This window comes from Ischnura elegans, chromosome X (assembly GCF_921293095.1).
Source record: "Ischnura elegans chromosome X, ioIscEleg1.1, whole genome shotgun sequence".
Classification (NCBI taxonomy): domain Eukaryota; kingdom Metazoa; phylum Arthropoda; class Insecta; order Odonata; family Coenagrionidae; genus Ischnura; species Ischnura elegans.
Genome location: NC_060259.1, coordinates 56,833,054 through 56,853,794, shown reverse-complemented (window position 1 = coordinate 56,853,794; position 20,741 = coordinate 56,833,054). Strand labels below are relative to the sequence as shown.

Sequence of the window (20,741 nt, the reverse complement as noted above, 5' to 3'; positions counted from 1 at the left end):
CGGAAGATTTTGGAGTGGAGTGAGGCGTAGTCAGAGCAGGAAGGTGGGTCGAAGGTATGCTCGCTGCCGCGGTATGCCAGACGAGGCAGGAACAACAGATGCATTGATTATCGGATGGCATATTAAAATTTGTAATATATACAAGAAAAGTGCGAGGCACATCGATATAAAGAGAACAGAATTTCAAGAATTCCCAACCCGCGGTGCTCCGATGCCACCCGCGCTGACGAACGAGCTCGCCCCCGACATAAGGTCGCGGCCCCCCATGTGGGAGCCGCCCCACGCCAGAGCGTACTCCATCTGTCGCGGACCCCAACCCCAAAGGGGGCGGGCCTGGATGGGTGACCCGATACGAGAGGGAAAAATAGGATTACTACGAAGGAAAACCCCCCTGCAAATGACCCTGGAGAAGCATGGCGATCACTTAGAGAATGGGAATAAAACTTCATCAACTTCAAATGCATTAGGGCACTGAAATAATGGGTGCTTCGAAAATTCAAAATCAATCACTACTATATTGATACCAAAATATATTTAAAATAACGCAATATTTTGGCATAATGCAAGTAACAGCTATGCTGCATATTGCTGGGATCCCTTGGCAAATAACCCTGGCAAAGCATCGCGATCGCAAGGAGAATGGGAATAAAACTTCATGAACTTAAAATGCACAAGGGTAGTAAATTAATGGGTGGATTTAAATTTTAAAATAAAAAAATTACTGCATTAATACCCAACGATTTTTATACAAACGCAATATTTTGGCAAAAGGTAACAGCTCCGTTGCACTACTCGACTATCGATTAATACGGAACTGCGGCAGTTACTATAGCTCATTGTGTTGGAAAAGGCACCATAGTGATTCAGAAATTACTTACCCCCATTCCCCGAAAAGTGAGAAAGTTTAGGAATAAAGTGAGAGTGGAGAAGTACAATTCTTCTTCTTCAACATTCATTACTATAGTGACAATAAATTACATTTTCTATATCTCCACCTTCATTTCTACCCACCACTACTTTAAAAAGAGTACACACCTCGTCAAAAACTTGTTCGAATCTGATCTAAGATTTATATTCCAATTTATCTGTAATTGTGGAACATGCAATTGAAATTTAAATATATTATACCTTTAGATCCAAATTAGAGCCCACCTTCGATAATTATAAACATCATTCCTCTTCTAAGCTAGATGAATTCCGACGTGGGAGGCGTATAAATCAGATTTCAAGCTAAAAATTGTTTCCCTTCGAAAGAATACCTTGCCAGAATTATTCGGAAGGCTCGCTGGCGGTGGAAATGATGCTAAAAAGATACATTAAAAAAAGAAAAGCGGCAATGAAATATTTTTCCTGGTTGGGAAAGAAGTTGATAATTAAAATTCCACAATTTTAAGAATGCTTCCACCACTTTCTGAATTTTATAACCACATTTCTTCATTACTACCACCGATATATGCAAAATGCTTACACTTAAGCACTTCAATAATGTATTAACTGAGAAAAACTAACACGGCAATATTCAAATAATGTTGACATTGGACTTGATAGCACAAATTATTGATATGTCGCAACATTCGAGTCAAATATGTCTCTAATCAAGGAAATATATTTTAAATGCTTAAAATATAAAAGATTTTTTTCCACGATAAATCATACCATCTTACTGATGTTTTGATGTCATTGAATCAATGCCATTACTTGCTCTCATACGTGAATAATACTCTCAAATTGAATCCGCGAGAGACAAATTTCAAAATATTTCTAAGTTACGATGCCACATGCCGTGTGCTGCTGTGTCACTTCAGGTCATAAGTAAATGGGTTAATCAAAGAGTGACTTTGATAGTTAGTGCAGCAAAACAAAATGGACTCTTTTCGAGTGCTCGACGCAAAGACTTTGGTGGTGTGTAGAAATGAAGAGAGGGTAATTGGGAAGAACAAACTTCCGAGGCTTAGGCATGCGGAAGGGAAATACCAACTCTTAACCTCCAAGTCAAACGCCACCGCCGAAACTCCTATATGTCCCGCCAACGCGGAGAAACAATCATGAATTTGCATCTCATAAATGATCGGACGCGGCAGCGAACGGGATAACGGGGACCTAGGAAGAACCAACCTGTTGTGTGTGTGCCGAGTGGTTCGAGCAATGCTTTTCTTCGGATGGGAGGGCGAGGGGATCTCTCGTGAGGTTTACGCGCCGAGAAAAGACGGAAAGGATAGACGGCCACAAACTTCGCCGAGGAGTTGGAACACGGCTCATTAAACCCATGCCGCCGTGATTGAATTACAGGCTCCTCCGCCTGTTGGGAACCGCTGCGGACCAATTCCTTAGGGTCCGTTTTGACGGCAGCCACCGCCAAATACCTTTCCCCGAAGAGCATTTCCTTCGTCTCTCAGCCGGTACAAATCAGATTTTCCCAAGGAAGAAGAAACCTCTTTCGACAACCATGAATATGGATTGACCCACCCCTCAATCCCTTCAACCAGGGATTCCCCAACTCCCCACACACGGAACCCTCCCCCATGCCTTCAAACCCCCTCCCCACACTACCACAACTCTTACCCCCTACAACTTCTATTTATCCAGCCCATCGAGGGGAGTAGAGAAAAAAAACCTCTGGAAACAATGGGGAAATCTTCTCGCTCCATTCCAACCGGCTCAAAAACGCCTTGAAGCCCTTGTCTCCCCAGAACCTACCCCTGTAACACCAACTCCAATGCTTCTTCCGGGCCCATCCCAGCCCCGCTACTCCCCCTCCAAAGACTCCTTTCACAAAGAATATTGCTTCCTCATCCACCGAGGCAACACGCAACAAAATACCGCGGTCACCTTTCATAACCCATGAGCGACTACTCCCCCCAGCGCTGCAGGAACTCGCAATTCCCCAACCCTTATGTTCCACCCTCCTGTAAAAATAAATTCCCGCACGCCTGCCCCATGCAAAATGCGGCAAAATCCATCGGAATTTTTGTTTTAATTAAAGGATAAAGGGTGCGGGTGTTGAGGAAAGGATTTCATGAACTCTTGACTCTCGATATTAATTATTTAAGCATGCCTGGGGAAGGAATGGGACCCCCATAATCTTTGGGAGTGAGGAGAAGGCGGGAATTTAAGCGCCATCCACAGCGCGAGGTTTTCCCTTCCCATTCCTTGCAGTTATCCCGACGCCAATGAAAGCAAATTGTTGATTGGGAGAAACCTAATTTCTTTCGCCTTGAAAGAAAAATGCACGACCCAGGGACGACTCTTGATGAATATTCATGGCGCCTTTGCCCTTCCTTGAATCCCCTGCTTGTTTCGTCCCAAGATATCGGCCTATTAAAACGTTTCCCTAAAATTTCATCTCCTCTGATTTCCAACTTACTCCATCCCTAACTCCTTTTATGAAAAATCTGATTCTGCATACGATACAGAAATCTCCAGCTGTTTCCTCTTGGATCCAGAGATCAAGAAGAATTTATCACAACCCTTCTTTTTCAACCATTCTTGGAACCACTTTTTTGAGCCTAAGTAACGAGTTGAAAAACGCCACCAATGAGAAAATCGTAGTAAAGATAATAAACGTCCATTTCAAATTTATGGGTGGTCATTATTTTGCTCACATCTCCCAAAACCATTAATGGTAAGCCTATTGAATGCTAAACTGTAATAAAATAACTAACTTCGACACGGATGCACCGATTTTCTTCCTTTCTGAGCCCTAAAGAGAATTTCAAATCCATAGAATTGATTTTATACCACACCAGACTCTTCTAAAACACTATTTTGAAATAAACTTACTGAGGCATAAACTCGTTTTGCCTCCTGCAGTTTATGACCCACAATTAAATAGCCTCTCTTTTTTTCTCCCCCGAAAAAAACTTAAATTGACCAATGTCTTATAGTCAAACAATGTTTTACGCTTTTACACATTTCCTTTCCCACTTGAGGTCGATTTCTGTCGTAACTTGTCGATACTTGATTCCAACCGATCATAGAATGCATTCGCGATTGAGAGGTAAATACGAAAAAAATTCTCATATAATTCTTGAAAATTGTATGCCTGCTGGATAGAAATAGCCAATTGTATTATAAGAAAACACGATCAAATTTTTCGGAAGCGAAGAAAAAGATTCACGGAGTAGTGCATAGTATTCTGAACAGCCAGACAAAAGATTTATTCCCAAAGTTAAAGATGATAACCAATATGGAATGCTCTCAGAAGCATTCCCACACGGAAGAGAAAATGCGATACAACTTCAAATTTACGAGAATTATTACGTTAATTGCGGACACTGACAGCAAGACTTCGTAAAACGTAATCAAGGAGAAGAGCTGTAATGATAAACAAATATGATTGAAGGGCTCAATTCCATTTCAAGAATAGTGAGATGAATCCGCAATCAGAAATTGTTTTTAAAAATTTCCAGTTCATTCGGTATTGGCCTCAGAGTTGTTCCCAGTCATAAATCAAAATATCAAAACAAATATCGTCAAGAATCGCCAGAAATTCCACATGAGAAAGGTGCCGATATTTCCACCAAATGTAGCTAGTTACCTCATCATACGATTTTGACAAATTTCATCAAGAATTAAAATGTCTGGTAGCTTGGTAACTCATTTATTCCCATTGAAACTGCACTATAGGTGACAGATTCCTCATAAAATTTAATCTTAATGACTCTAGCCAATTCCCAAAAACTAAGCATGGTATGACCACTATAAGATACACGAGAACCTAGCGCAAAAGTGCTCTTTTAAAAACTGATTACGAGGGAACTAGGCGTTCCCCTCCCATCGAACTCGACGACTCCCCCCTAACTTAAGTCGTAACCCTGGTCGCCCAAAATCTTCTTCTCCATGACCAGCCAGATCATACCAGGCCCGCCGAAACGATCCAACACACCGTGGTGGGCTATCCCACGAGGGGGGGGGGGCAAATTTCAACCAATCCCGTTAGCCGCATGAGTGATCCCAACGGGCAGCGTTGGAAGCGGCCACGACCCGGCGGGTCCCTCCGCAACACCGACAGCCGCTCCCTGGACAGGCCGACCGGCAACTCCGCCCCAGACAAGCCGCCACCACCCCCCATTGACCACTTTACGCCTCCCAAGCACACAAACGGGCCCATCCCACCAAAAACCTACCCTCGGGCCAGAAACATTCTTCTGGAGCACCCTCCAAACCCCCACTTCAGCGAGAGATACCGGACCCAACTCCCAAAGGGGCTACTCCAAGGGGGGGAAACCAAACTGGGGGCCACCTCTAGCCTCCTCTCCAGATGGGAATAAGCTGATTAGCGGGACGGGGGTGTAAGGGAAACGTGAGGGGTGATAGGAGGGGTTGCGGGGGTTGGGCTGAGGGGACTCAGAAGTCACACAGTCGGAAGGTACGCGGATGCCAGAATTAATGGAAATTTGGTGTTGTGATCGAGCGGCAATCCGGTCGGGGTGAGGAAGACCTAAACTCCCAGGGCCGGCACTCGGACACTTCAGCGTACTTTTCCTTCCCTCCTCCTTCGACCCTGGGACCCCCCTCAAACTGACCGGAATTATACTACCAGTGCGGTACCGTGGTCTTCACCCCAATGGACCCTATCCCCCCTTAAATCTCTCCCATTAATAAGAAACAAAGATGACATTAGTGACTTCCATAGTTCATCATAATGGGTTAGAAATGGACTTGGCTGTTAAACTAAAATAATTATTCATTTATGATCCTGTTTTGAAATTATCAAGAGCTTCAAGCGGCCCCTTAAGGTCATTTAAGCCAGAGATTCATGTCAGGAGATAAATACTGGTCATAAACTGCCAACCAGTGGTCGGGAAGAAATGAAAAAATTCTGCAAGGGAAAGAACTGCCCGCTTTGACTTGGGATGGTGTGCTTGATTCGTTTGTGATTGATTCGTGTGCGGAATAATCCAGAACTCTCCTTGTTTTTTACATGACAAGTCGTATCATATCCGTACCGGAATTAGACTCAAATGATTCCAGCACACCTTTGCAGTGCTCGAATGAGAGGCATGCGAACTCTGGAGTTCGAGTACTGATCAAAGCAAAGAATTCATCCATGCAGGTGACCTTACTGGCAACTCCATAACATTTCCTTTATCTTTCCCTTTGTCTAGTCCTTGGTTGTTTTGTATGGGCAAATAGAGATGGTTAAATATAGAGCTGAGGACGGGCTCACCAAAACAGATTGCACATTACCATATGTTGCGTAAGTCACCACTGTGTGCTCGTTTCTCTGTACTACATCCTTCATTGAAGTCTTTGCTATGATTCCTCAGTTCGTCTCGCTGTTATTCTGTCCCCCTAACACCAGGATTCACCTAGCTAAATCGAATGATTTTCACCACTTTACAGTGATTTGAATCAATCTAACCAAGTGACCACATACAGAAAATTACGTCTAAAGGAACTCCTATTAGCCTGAAAAATGGTATCTAATTCAGATTTGCACCATCAAGGCGCCACTATGTATCCCGTGAGGAATGGTCCGATTTTTATTTCGTCTCGCTCTTATTTTGTTCCTCCTGACACCAGGGTGCTAGCTATATGGAATTGTTTCACCGCTTTATTGTGATTTGAATTGATCCAGCTTAAAGATAACATACAGAATAAACTCCCGTTTCCCAGAAAAATAGAATCTAATTCGTGTTAGTACCATCATGGAACCGCTGCATATCCCCTGAGGAATCGTTTATGATTAATTGGGAGATCTAGCAGACGTGGTCGTTGATGGTCTTTGATTTGTATCAATCGGTCTAAGAGATCACATACACAAAATTACGTCTTAAGGCACTCTTGTTTGCCTACGAAATAGAATCAAATTAAGGTTTGCACCTTGAAGGCACCACTGTATCCCATGAGGGCATTCCCTGGGAGAGATCTAGCTGAGGAGGTCGTTGAGGGTCTTCGAACCCCCGTTTGCCTGAGAAATAGAATCTAATTCGTGTTTGCACCATCTGGGAACCACTGCACATCCCACGAGGAATCGTTTTTGATTAATTGGGAAATCTAGCTGTGGAGGTCGTTAAGGCATCGGCACACTTGATTTGACCGTCGACTTCTGGTCCCTCTCACCCACCCCACTACCTCAACCATGCACCGCAGGGACGTCGTCAAAAAATCGGGGACGTTTGGAGGGAGGCGTGCGAGGCAGACATTCTCCTCTTGCTAGACCCACCTCCGTCATCTCCCATACACTCCTCCCGATACTCCTCTCCTCTTCCGGGGCCGTAGGTTGCTATAGGAGGGATCCTTCTCCCAAATACGGGTCCCACGCGTTCTGAATGAAAGGAACACCATTCACATTTATCATTATTTCCAGTTTATCTTGAAATGTTTTTCATAAATGTAGTAGCAATTCAGCGAGGGACACAAGAGGGTCTTCAACATTACAAAACCCCATTTTTTTGCAAATTTCTGAACAGAATTGAGGATCAATATTTTGTAAAAAATCATCCGTATTTTTTTTACATGAATCATCTGATAGTATTTAATTCAATGGCCTTTCACACATTGTACACTGTATCAAATTTAGCACATATTTATCCGCATATTTCAAATCACCAACACATCACCGGCATCATGAGCCAGAATCAAGCATAAAATTAAGGAGTTCGTAAAGATTCAGCATCGGACATCAACACTTTTACTGTATGAATGCACAAAGAAAATTCAGCTCAACTTTAATGAAGCCTTTTACAAGTATCAATGACTTCGGAGGACGAAAATTAAATTAGTCAAACTAAGTTAAGCAAAATAAATTGAAAGATCTCTAAGTGGCAAATAAACATGAGGTGGGAATAAAAAGACGGCTGGAATAAGGATAAAAAACCTCAATTAGAAAAAATATGACTAAAATTTGGAGAAGGCGGCTCAAAAACTCGTATAGCGAAGGCCCGCAACATCTTAGGAAAAAGGAGAAAATAGGACTAAGAGTTTCAAAGAAATCTTGGCTTCGTGACAACTGCTGACGACATTCAATGGACTTCATCACCTCTTGATTCGTCGGGACCTCTCACGCCCTAGAGGTATTAGAGGAAGTAAAATACTTGAGCACTACATTCCTGAAAACGGAAAGGGCAACTCCACGAATTACGAATGCTAAATAGAAGAGGAATGAGATTAATGCAAATCCATAAAGAAACACCTTGGAGTAGCATTGGGGTGTCCCGCTCGTCAAGTAAATTGTTATCATCCAGATGAACCTGCTTCAATCAACGCGCGTGCGTAGATGAAGCAAACCAAGTTTTCATATACGTCTTCCCTTTTTCTGCGAGAAGTTTCGTTTACTACAGCTTGAATAGAAAACATAATAAACACTAAGCAAAAAAAACCTTCTCATCGAGGAATAATATTCAGATTTCCAGTAAATTATCATGTTGTCCTTCCAGTAAGCAGTTCTTTTAGTGTTTCTCATTTCTGTCTTTTTCTCTCTTAGTTACATGCCGCTTCAGTGTTTACGAACATTTTCATTGAATGGTTTTCATCATTTTTTAGCGACAGTGATTTGAATAACCCTAACCAAAAGATCGCATAAACAGGATTACGTTTTAAGGAACTCCCGTTTTTGCTAAGAAACGGAATCTCATTCAAGAGCTTGCCTCATCGAAATCCGATCCACATAAAAGTGTTTCATACAACAAGAAATCTTCAAATTGTGTAGCTCCAATTTATGTTGATTTACTTCACGCTCCAAATTATTTGATGTTAACGTCCATAAAACTGCATGTTCATGAAGGCACAAAGCCGCGCAGTCGTTCAAGTACAACTGTCTTCAACATAAGCCAATGAAATATATTTCTCCCCGAAAGAGGAAAGGAAAATTAGTTACGAATAAAGTTGTTTAAGTGGTCTTAAAAATATTGATGTATTTGAAATCGTAAATATTTACGCTGACATGATAAGCAATCATATTCGAAATATATGAGTGACACTATGTAGCTTATAAATTACCCAAAAATTGACGTGAAATTCCGTAAGGGGAAAGGAAAATTTGAAATGAACGCAATTAAGACAAAAACTTGCTTATGTGGTCCTAAAATATTGCTGCAGATGAAATCGTAAATATTTACGTAGCACACGATCAGCAGTCATTATCGAAATACCCGAGGAACTACATGTATTTTATATATTACCCAACCATTGACGTGAAACTCCACCCACATGGGGATGGAGTGATTCAAATATCATGAACCATCACGACATGAGGGTGGGGTCACTTAGGGGCCTTAAAGTGCATCACGCGGTTAATGGACACCCCATTATAGTCATCGCCTCTCCGAAATCCACTCCACGTCCAGCCACAAGACCCTCTCGAAGACTCAGCGAACATCTTTTAACCCGCAGCGGAGCAATCTCTCTTTAAAACCCTTCTCCACCACTTGAAGACGATGGTAATTACACTCAGGGTCCCTCCGTGCCAGAGAACAGTGTTCTAGGCTTCGTCCGGAGCCCACCTCCACTCACTAGAGGCCTCCCCCGGCTCAAATTCGAACCTTGACTTGATGTGGGGGGAGTAGGAAGACACCAGGCCGAAGGAAACCGAAGCAGTTGAGAGCAGAGGACGATTAGGTGCGGAACATTACGCTTAACTGCCCAGCTGTCCGCGAACCCCATCGAACAAAGTGTACTGAAATTATGACTCCTTGACAACGACGACGAAATTACTCGAATTATCCAATTTTTGGAGAAAATTATACCTTAATTTTCCGGGCGGGAGGAGAAAGAGAAGGGTAGTTGAGCTTAGGCCCAGAGGGGCGGTCGGGGTTAGAGTGGTGTCTTTACGGGGCACATCCACTCCGAGCTCGACGTTCTGAGGGTAGAAGGGGAAGGGGGGGGGGACCACCCTCACACCGCACTCTTAACCCATACCCTTCCATTTCCATGACCCCGAAGTCCTCCCTCCAGGGGCCGGGTGAAGTTGACTGGAAATTCGTCCGTCACGAGAGAGGGAGAGGGGTACGGGGAGCGGCGGTGGAGATCGTGGGGCACTGTGGGGGTGGAGATGCGATCTTCGTCGCTCCGGAGGCGCGGGGGGCGGTCTATGCGGCCGAGGTCGCGGCGGAGGGAGACCCCGCGAGGGAAGGTCCCGCAGTTAACAATTGAGCCACGGCCGCCGTCGCAAGCGGAGCGCGGGAGGAAGGATGGCTAAGTGCACGCATTTACCAGTCTTATTTCGACGTTATTTCCGTAATGCTATTGTGTCGCGAAGGGGAGAGAGAGAGAGAGACAGAGAGAGAGAAAGAGAGCGATTTACTCACGCGTCGCTGGCCATGCTCAAATAATGCGCGCACCCAGCACTCGTTTCACCACTTGGCTCTTTATTTCGCTCCTCATTTTTTTTCGTTCGCCTTTTTTTCATCCTTTTTACTCCGCCTTCGTGCTCCCGATTTTCCCCTTGCCGCACACACCCACTCAAATGCCTCTTTACAGCCCGGACTGAGAATCAAGGAGACGTCAATTACGCATCTACAGGCTGCATATTTTCCCTACCCTCCACAAATTGGCCCGCCGATCACAGCTTCTTTCCGACCGTGTCCTTCACTCTCCGGCGCCATTTATTCATTCGCGGATGGCCAAAAACCACATCCGTATAGGACCTGATACTTTCCAGCCGTTTACCACCGATGATGGCAACAACGTTTCGACAGCAGGCCACATTGCTCGCTTTGACCATCGTTTTGCTGTGCCGTGTAGGCACATTTGCCATAGTCATGGCCCTAGTTTTATCGGGGCTCGAATTGCAGCCCTGCACATGACGACATCGTGAATTGAGAATAGCCACGGTATGTCGAACAATGGGAAATAATACCCAATTTTATGGCATAGACAAGACAATAGGCACTCCTCATTCCTTTCAAGCGGATAAACTTAAGGCTGGAAGGCGATACTTGGTGGAACTTGGTGACAGGAAACATAATGAAGATACACTTTTGTATGTTCCACAGGAGAGAATAACCGACCCAGGTTTCGACAGTACACTAGTACACCATGATAGTGACATAGTGTACTGTTGAAACCTGGGTCGGTTATTAAAACTCCTGTGGAACATACAAAAGTGTATCTTCATTATGTTTCCTTTCAAGCTGACTCTCAAAATACATTGAAACAAAAGGTAATTGCGCTGTTCCACAATTATCTAATGCGGCGACGCGTTACGACTAGTCTTGCTCGAGATGACGTCTCTACGAGCCGAAACGCGCCGTTAGTATTAAATAATTGTGCAAAAGTGCAAGTTCCTTTTATTTCAATACGTCAAACTTACACTATATCTCGCCTAAATCGGTTGAACGTATTCGAACTTTCAAAAATTAATTCATATTTACACATCTTCATGGCAAAATGTAACAGCTCTACCCAATCGCCTCCTGTTAGATAAGTCAGCCTTTATTTGAAACACTGACCCACTAACCAAACAGTGGTCCTTTCCGAAAATCTTATGAGCTGAAAGGCCTAACATATTTGAGCATGACGGAGGAAATCTTTCTGAGAGCCTATTAGAAATGTTTTTTTTTTTGCGAAACATTTCGCGATTTTCCAAAATTCGCCCACTAATATTAACCTCGCACCCCAGCGTCAAGATGTTCGGAAAATATAACAGAGATGAATGAAGAATGGGGTCAACATTTCATTGGCACATGCACATAAAATTTTCATTAATTTCTTTCCGATTACTTAAAGGTACGTCTTTATCACTTTTAAAATGAAATATAACAAGTGAAACGAATCAATAATAACTAAAACGACCACCTACTACGGTTGCGTGATGACCTAGTGGGTCAGGCGCTCCAGAAAAAATACTTCCTTCCAAGAGAGTTATCAAAATTATGAATTACGCAGAAGCTATTAACGAAGTACCAATAAATAATTTTCCAGAGAAAAGTTATCAGGGCCGTATATTTTAATTTCACGCAGAAGCTAATTCATGATAATATACTGATTGTAAAATTTATAAATCAAAATGATGGGTGATATACAGGCTAGAAATTTAAAGGGAAAAATTAAGGGTTTAAGGTAGCCCATAGAATTTTCCCTCTCGAAGATAGGTAATAAGTGCTCGTTAAAGGAAGAACTGCTCGATACTAATTGAGGCCAGTGAGTTAAAAGTCTGTCCAAGATGGACGAAATTTACTAAATAATTCAACGAAAGGTAATATTGACAACATTTAAATTGAAAAAGCAAAGGTTTTCTTTCTACAATAAATCAAAGCCTTCGGAATGATGGAACCTTTCAGTTTCCACACCGTACAGTTTACAGCCACTAAATCTTATAATTCATAAAGACTTTCCTTATAATTCATTACACTCTACAACATATCACATGAAACTTAGTTCAAGATCCAAACTACTATTTTAATAGCTGAAGTTGTATAGCCAAAGAGGTAGGGTAGGAATTTACCTAGATATAAACCGAGCTGAGTGCTACCTAGGGCATAGATATGCGAGATAGAGGGATTGAGGGCTCGAGTAAGACGCTCCGATATTACGTTGAAATTTGGAGCACCTTAAACACCAGGCTCACTCATGAGCACGAGAAATTAGAGCTCATAAACGCGCGGATATATATTGCGTAAATACGATACCCTTCCTCCATTCCGTAGCAGTGTCAAGTCATCATCTTACATTATTTTCCACGCATAAACACTTTTGGCTTATCAGCTGCGCCTTTCCCGCTCCTCGCATTAAAAACCCTTCTCCTCAAAAGGCCGACAAAATGTTTGCCACCGCAATTTAAAAAAAAGAAGGGAAAGGAAAAATAAATATTTAAAAAATCGTGAGATTTCCCTAAGTCGAGACTCTTGGCCATGCTCTCACCTTGATCGAGGGCGGAGGCGAAAAACTTCACCGCACATTTCCCCCGAACGAGGCGGGAGGGACGACTCCACGATAAAAAGCTTGATACCACACCCCCCGCGTGTAGACTCTCACGAGGAAAAACTCTCCGACCCCTCCCGAGCTTCCCTTGAACACAGCCAAATCAGCAACCCATTTATGCCCACCGAGGCTTTAAATACCTTCCGCCATTAATCAAAAGGCGCGGTGGGGCGGCGGCGGAGGCCAAGGTGGATTTTTGCGTATGCTGCTCCAAAGGAAAAGGGCCCGAGCAGAGAAAGAGGGGCCCACTAGCCACATGAGCGGCAAACGGTACGGGATACGGAGACGGGGGAGATGTTTCAGGATGGCGGAAAGAGCAGTGAGAGAAGCGAGGGAAGTAGTGTGAGGGATGAGTGGGCATCGCAGCGTCCCAAGGGTGGACCATCACCGCTCTCCACTCGCTCCTTCCCCACTCACACGCACACAAACGCAGCGGAGACCAAAACCCTCGGACGCCCCAAATGTTTACACCATTCATTCCCCAACTCCGGAAGAGACTGAGAATATGTTTCGTCGGCTGCGGGTGGGGGAGGGTTGTGCGAAGGCATTTTGGCGCTGATACAGCGGTGAGAGAGCAGCTTCCACACTACACCACCCCATCTTTTTTTCAAACCCTCAACCTGATCCGCACCCTACCGCTCCTTCTCTTTCTCCCGCACTCAACACCGCACCACCCTCCCTTCCTCACACATACCCCCACGGAAACGGCCACTGCGATTTGCTCAACAACTCAGCACATTTTCCGGGAGCCGCCCTCGTTAGGGCCACTATTAAAATGCACAGGGAGGAGGCGGGAGGGCGTGCGGAGGCGGCCGGAGGGGTGTGGGGGTGGTTATAGGGTACGGGGGTGGGCGGGGCTATGGGTGGCGACGTAAGGGGTCTCCGGGGGCCTCCGAGAGGAGCGGAACCCTGGGGGTGCCGGGAGCGGAGGAGGTACCCCGCGTGGGGGGGGTGAGGGAAACGGGGTGCGGAGATGGTGCTGGGGGTGGGGGAGGAAGCGGTTCCACTCCTGTTGGTTTAATGGAGCCGATAAATTAAGCCAATCTCCCACCGACTCTCCGCGCCTTCGGGAGTCCCCCTCACCCAGCAGACCTCAGCCCCACCACTTCTTCTGCTCCCGTTAACTGCCCCTTAACAGTGTTCTTTTTTCACCCCCACGTACCCACTACATCATCACATCCAACTTGGCCCGAGCGAGAGAGAGAAAAAAAATAACCAATCCTCTCCCACCCAGCGACTCTCCCGACCCAAGAGTCCCTCTTCCCCACACGAGAGCCCACCAGTGCACATTAAACCTGCCACCTTTGAACCTGACCGCATCGGTTTGCAATTAACACGGGGAAAATCAATGGATCGGCTCAATTCTTCATCCGCGCGCACACCACCCCGGCCCATCCAATCACCTCGGCTCGAGCTCCTCCGGAGGAACCCTCACTACTAAGCCCCGCGCCGCGACCACTTGAAGCAAGGAACCTGCGTCACGGTGCCTAAGAATCGAATGGATGCACGAATCGCTAGAGTTAACGCGAGGACAGAGTCGACCCTCAAGTGAAAATGGGGTTATTCACATTCACCCGAAATCACAATTCATAAACAAAATTCAGAAAATATAGGAGAAATATAATATAAACATTAGAAGGGAAATATAAAGGCAGTTTTACACGAGGCATGTAATAACACAACTCATAACAGCATTTTTTTTCTCAATCTGACGTACAAGTGCATTCACGGACGAAATTAGAACACGGGCTATTTCGCCATTTCCCGTTCATGCAACATTGCATATGTTCTAGCAATCTACCGCTTTACACGCGCAATTGGAATTCTACTCTCACGCATACGTCAGATTGTACAAGTACATGCCCCACACAAAGCGGGCTTAAGGGGAAACAAAAATCTTCTCCATTCGGCCATCCTATCATACGTTTAAAATAATAAAACGCGAAATATCCCGTTAACTTTCCATAAGTTGGTGACGTCATTAGAGTTCTGGTTCATTTCATAACTGGAAAATGATAATAATTACATAGAAATAATATAAAAAACAAGCGGGAAGTTAGAGAAGTAAAATAGCCCTTAGCTAGCACGAGGGGCCATCTAAATTGCCCAAGCAAAATTTCTGCCATATTTTGATGATCTAGATTCCAGCATCCAGGTGGAAAAGGAAGGCCTATTTGGAGTTTTTTTTTCGGGAGTTTAATTCGTTTCTTAATAAAAAAAATAATATTTTTACTCAGAGCAATAATAAACAAAAAATTATAATAATAAGAAAACAGGAATTATATCTTAAAGTCTTAGTTACAGACCATTCAAATAAATACTTAAATAATTTCCACTACAGATCGATTGTCTTGGTGGTAAGACAAACCCGCAGGGGAGAGATTACTGTCACGTTCCAAGTGATCGCTACTTTCCTACTATGGGACTGAGTAAGTGTCCTTTTTGGCCTCTATTAGAACCTCCCATCTCATGGCTTTTTAATTTTAACTACCATTATTCTTCAACTATTGTAGCCAAACCTTAACGTTTCTTTTACCGCAAACCACGGTATGTTGCATTGGGCCCAGGAGCCAAAAGCAGTATAATGACGGCTTATTTATTTTTGCATTCACTTTTACATCCAATAAAACCACAGGCAAGGGTAAACGCAAAGTGTGTATCCGAATAAATGCCTAACAAAACTTATAAGTACAATCTGTACTTAAATGAGATAAGAAATAACCTTTTTAAAAATAAAAAAATCACGGAAGGGAAATACTGTTCTCTTTTAATTTTTAATCCCGATCTACATATTTCCATGGGATGGCGTATCTTAACAAAAAAATTGAAGCGAAAACGTAACTGAAGCGAAACACAATGGCCGATGCTGACCCAGATGACCAACATCTCCCCTCGTGCCCTAATAAATCACACTGCGAGGCTAACGCCTAAACCCTCTCTATAACAGGAGAGAAAGGGACAGCACGTAAAGGTTCAGCTCCGATCAACGCACGATCCGCCGACACCTTTAAATCCATTTCCCAGTGTGTGCCAAGCCACCCCCCACGCCTCCAAAGCCCTCTCACGCCCCCTGAGGAGTAGGGGTAAGGGTTAGGTGGGGCGGAAAAAGGGTACGGGCTCGTAAAGGAGGATGAAAGGGAACGAGGGAGAGGGAAAAAAATTGGTCGAATGCGAAAAGTAGTGCGAGTTAAAAGATTCCTCGAACGACTCAATTGTCGCGTTCGATTCGGATTGGGGCGGTTAAGGGAAGGGGGAGGAGTTCCAGTCGACATTTTTTGGTTGGGGGGCGGGTTCCGGGGGTGTTGGGGGTGGTTGGCTGGCACTCGATGCCGAGGACGAAGTGGCGAGCCTTAACAAGGGCTCTTTCACGCCACCAACCACCCGCTGGTTCGTGCAAGAGAGGTCGGTGATTTTGAATGCCAAAGGACGATTGGGCTGGGGGTAGCGGGACCGCCTTCCTATCTATAAGAAGGGCCCCTTTCCACGATCGCTCGATGTCTGCATCCTCCAAAGGAGTGAACGAAGAAAGTGGATTGGAAATGAAATTTCCCAGTACGTACAGACTAACTATGAAGCGGAGGGTAGAGCGGTATTAGGTGCCCTCACAGTTACGTGTATTAGTGATAAAACTAAAATAAAAATCCTGATTTTTAATTACGAATCCAGAATGGTGAATCCAGAATGGTGAATCCAGAATGCATGGCATAAGTATCCTCAGTCGACAATGTCTCACAGGTAGATTTTTAATTCTTGTTCTTGATAGTTAATGATGTTTAAAAATATTTTTCTGGATATGTTTTTTCTACTCTTGGAAAGCAATAGTTCATCCACACATTAGGTTTGTGTTGACAAATAGAACATTTAATAGGTCTATATTTAATTGAATTAATATAAATGTATTGTGATAAAGAGCAGGAACAATAAATACCTCCAAATTTACTAAAGTCAATGCCCTTTAAAATTAATGCTTAAATAATTTCCTTTATAGATTGAGTGCCACTCAACTCAATACAATTTCTTATGTCATGACGAAAATTTATCTAATTATGTTTCTTCTATCGTAGATATAATAATATAACCTATATCAAAGCGTTTCATCAATTGATAAATACAGCGCAAAACGTAATTGTTTCATAATAGGCGGTGCGAAATTATTTAACTATTCTTATACTATGCGATCAATGTAGTCACTTACAGAGATACTTCCCTTAGTATCCACATCCCTAGCATAATTTACAGCATTGAATTTAGTTTTGTCCATTGATATTAGCATCAAGGTTGATCAAGAGCCTAAACACCAATTACATACACGCCGGAGGCAGAAAAGAAAGCGTGTAATTTGCAAGGCGAGTTTTTTCTTCAGTGAAATAAATTCCACAAAGTGAACCCTGATATTTATTTCATTCTCCGTTCGCATGGCATAAGACAAGTCGGATATTGAGACTTGAGAAAAGACGCGAAATTAGAATGGGGAAGGATCGAGTTCCATCCGCCCACAGCGCGTGCCAGACGTGGGTCTGGAAGAAAAACGGGACAAGGGACCGCCTCTTCCGCCAAACAACGGCCGGATCACGAACCAATTCATAAGGAAACACCCTCACGCAAACCACACAATGGGACGATCAGTTCAGCGGTCTTTCTCCGCCGCAATCCACAATTAAGAGGTTTCGATACATTTCTTACCATCGTCAAGTGACCGGAGTTCCCTGAAAATTACCAGTCAGTTTCAATAAAACCTCAATATGTCACTTTACTCCCGCCCTCCCGGTATTTCTTCGTGACGTATATCTTGTTAGAAGTTATCCTCAAACCTTGAAATTTTCACATTACGTAGAAGAGATCCTTGCCAACATTTGCCTGCGCCATAAATATGAAAACCTAAACAAAGAGGAGGCATTTTTTTAGCACAAGGATTCGCTCAATGTTCCCTGAAATATTCAATATTATTATATTATTATAGTATTCTACCGATTAAGGTAGGTTTCCATGGAGTACTAAAGAGGTGATCTGGGAGCCTCCATTTCCTTCCAGCACTGCCTTCTTTAATTCACTGTAAGGCCTACTCTCTTTCAATCTATCTAAAAATCCTATTCTTTTCCTTCCCCTCCCTCGTTTCCCCAACATTCTACCCTCCAACACCATTTTCAACATCCCCTCACCGCTAAGCACTAACTCCATCCAAACCTTCTGTCTCCTGCGTATCTCATCTAAAAGCTTTCTCTCCTCGCCAACCATATCCAGCACTTCGTCGTTCCTTTTCCTCTCCGTCCATTTCACCCTCTCCATTCTTCTCCATACCCACATCTCGAACGCCTCCAATCTTCTCTCGTCTTCTTTCCTCAGAGTCCACGTTTCCGCACCGTAGAGAGCTACACTCTAAACCAAACTCTTCACTAACCTTTTCTTTAAACTCTTACACAACGATCCTCTCAGAAGCTCCTTCCTGCTCATGAACGCCTCTTTCGCTAATGCTATTCTCTTCCTGATGTCCTTACTACTGTATCCGTTTTCCTCTAACGTACTGCCTAAATGGTTGAATTGCTCAACCTGCTCAAGTTTTTCACCACCCACCTTTATCTTGAGTCTCACATTTCTCGCTCGTGATGCAGTAAATTTTAAGGAATTCTAAGCTACAAAGAAAGACAAAATACGACCAATTGGGTTGGAACCATGAGCCCATTTCCGCCCACCGTAGCCATTTGGCTACATCCTACCATTCTGAGCTCGTGAGGCCTTGGAGAAAACCCGCATTCCTTTCTGCGGTCCAAATGTCACAAATATACAATTGAAGATAGCAATAACTTCATCCACTTATTAGTTTATTTATGAAGCCGGTCGAAATAAGCCCACTGACAGAAAGAGACAGATGTGACACGGAAATTCACGATGTGGACGACTAATATCTGTAAATTTCATTCAAGGGTCATAAATTTAAACGCACACGGCATTCCATAGATTATTTTAATTTTCCTCCATACAAAAATATGCTGAAGCAGAAGAATTCATCCTTTCTATAAAAGTCACTAGTAGAAACAACCTTAAGTGCCGACCTCATCATCGCCCACTGTAACTATATGTCTACGGGTCATTCTGAATAAAAAAAGTTGATGAGTCACCAAAATATTTTAATATTTTGTATAGAAATATTGGAGACAACCATCGGAGCAACGTAGCTAAATATCTTCACAATCGAAAGTAGAAAATTGTTTGGACGGGAATGGGTTAATATGAATTGGATCGAGAACGGTAAGATTAGTAGGTCTAAGCGTTGCGCACCATGATACAATATCAAACAATAAATAATGGGTAGAAGTTTCAATTATTGCAAGTATTCCAGTGGAAAGGGGTCAATTGACTGGAATAAAAGAATATTTTCGGAAAAAAAAGAAACACGAAAGTTTACCGGCTGCACGGAAGAAATTTCCTCAACTCTCCGGGGAGCGCAAACAAACACTCGCCCTACACGCCCGCCCAAATCCAAACAACACACTGGGAGGACCAGCCCAGCGGCCCTTCACCGCCCCAGTCCAAAATAATCATTTCTTACACAAAGAGGCAGTCAATCCCGTAAATGGAACAATATCTACCCCACCCAAAGCGTTGCCTCAAACCTCCGGACACGCCACCCGAATCTGGAGGAGTGTGGGGGGGGGTGGTGGGGAGGGGGGTCTCGCCCCCCAGTGATTGATTTTCTATTAAAATGCCATTAATCGTGCGGTTGCTGGCACATCGCTAATCGCGGTTTTCTCACCCACGGGCATAACTCTTGGAAACTCCACCACGACACCTTCAGACTCGCCCGTCCCCGCCCCACCTCATGACCCAAAACCCTAATCCACTGGCCGGCTACCCACACGAATATCCTCCACCTCCACGGAGAATCTCAGGCGGGATCACCCGTCGAAGGAGAACTGCCCCTTGTTACCTCTCATCATCACTACGTTCACGTATCGCGGGTGTGTATAAATCAAGGGGCATGTCACAAGACAAGTTTTCGCGTTAACCCTTAGATAAACGCGCCCGCGAGGATAGCGCCAATGCACGCTGGCGGCTATTTGGCCGCACTTTAATATTTTTAGTTTTTCTAAATATACATTAGAATTTTAGGGTATTTAACGCATTTGGATAACTTATAATAATTAAAAGCACTTAAAATATTTTCTTTTTCATTCATAAACAAACATAAAGCATATTGATATGAACATTTCTTGGTAAATACTTTGAATACTTTTTCTTAAGGAATTGTAGACGAAAATGTTCTTGGTCGAGGAAAAGGTAAAGAAACAGAATACCAAAGTGCGCCACCAGTGATCTATACGCAGTAAACACGCTATTTCGAATTTTCGAAAAATGCGACAAAATCTCCGCTTAGCGTGTAATTAAGGGTTAAAAGTTATCGGAACATTACAAGGTAAGAGGGCATGAGCTAGGCGACAGGCCTCAGCAGAACAATGAGCGGAAGAGAATAGGAAAAGCGGTTATCTAATGTAAGTTTATATACTTATTAATTTTCCACGGTAAAGCTGGAGTGACGTCACCAAACGGTAACCCAAGCTAACTTGAGGATAACTTGAGAATAACCGATACGAAGATAAATGGAACCTGACGAGAAAATTTAGATAATATTATATGCGAAGTGGCAACTACTTAAGTCCCAAGCTGTTACAAAATCAGGAAACTAGGAACCTGAAACTTCATATCGAAAACTCATTTAATATATAACCTATTTTACACGCAGGGCTCAAGTACCCCGTTTGGATACAAGTATTTCATTTTTACGGAACACGAGTTGCTAGGTATCCCAACGCCACAGACCCAGAGTCAAATGAGTCAAAAGGCGTACTGCACGCTTTCTTTTTTGCCATTCAGAACGTGGT

The 20,741-nt window shown here is 43.6% G+C and overlaps 1 protein-coding gene across 1 annotated transcript in view; it reads right to left on the bottom strand.

Annotated features, from left to right (window-relative positions):
• LOC124170833 (homeobox protein onecut-like) overlaps window positions 1–20,741 on the bottom strand; it is a 316,759-nt gene that overhangs the window by 117,403 nt on the left and 178,615 nt on the right. Inside the window, exon 3 of the mRNA XM_046549818.1 lies at window positions 7,169–7,270. Within this exon, the coding sequence (XP_046405774.1) occupies window positions 7,169–7,270 (102 nt within the window). The remainder of the gene's footprint in view (window positions 1–7,168; window positions 7,271–20,741) is intronic.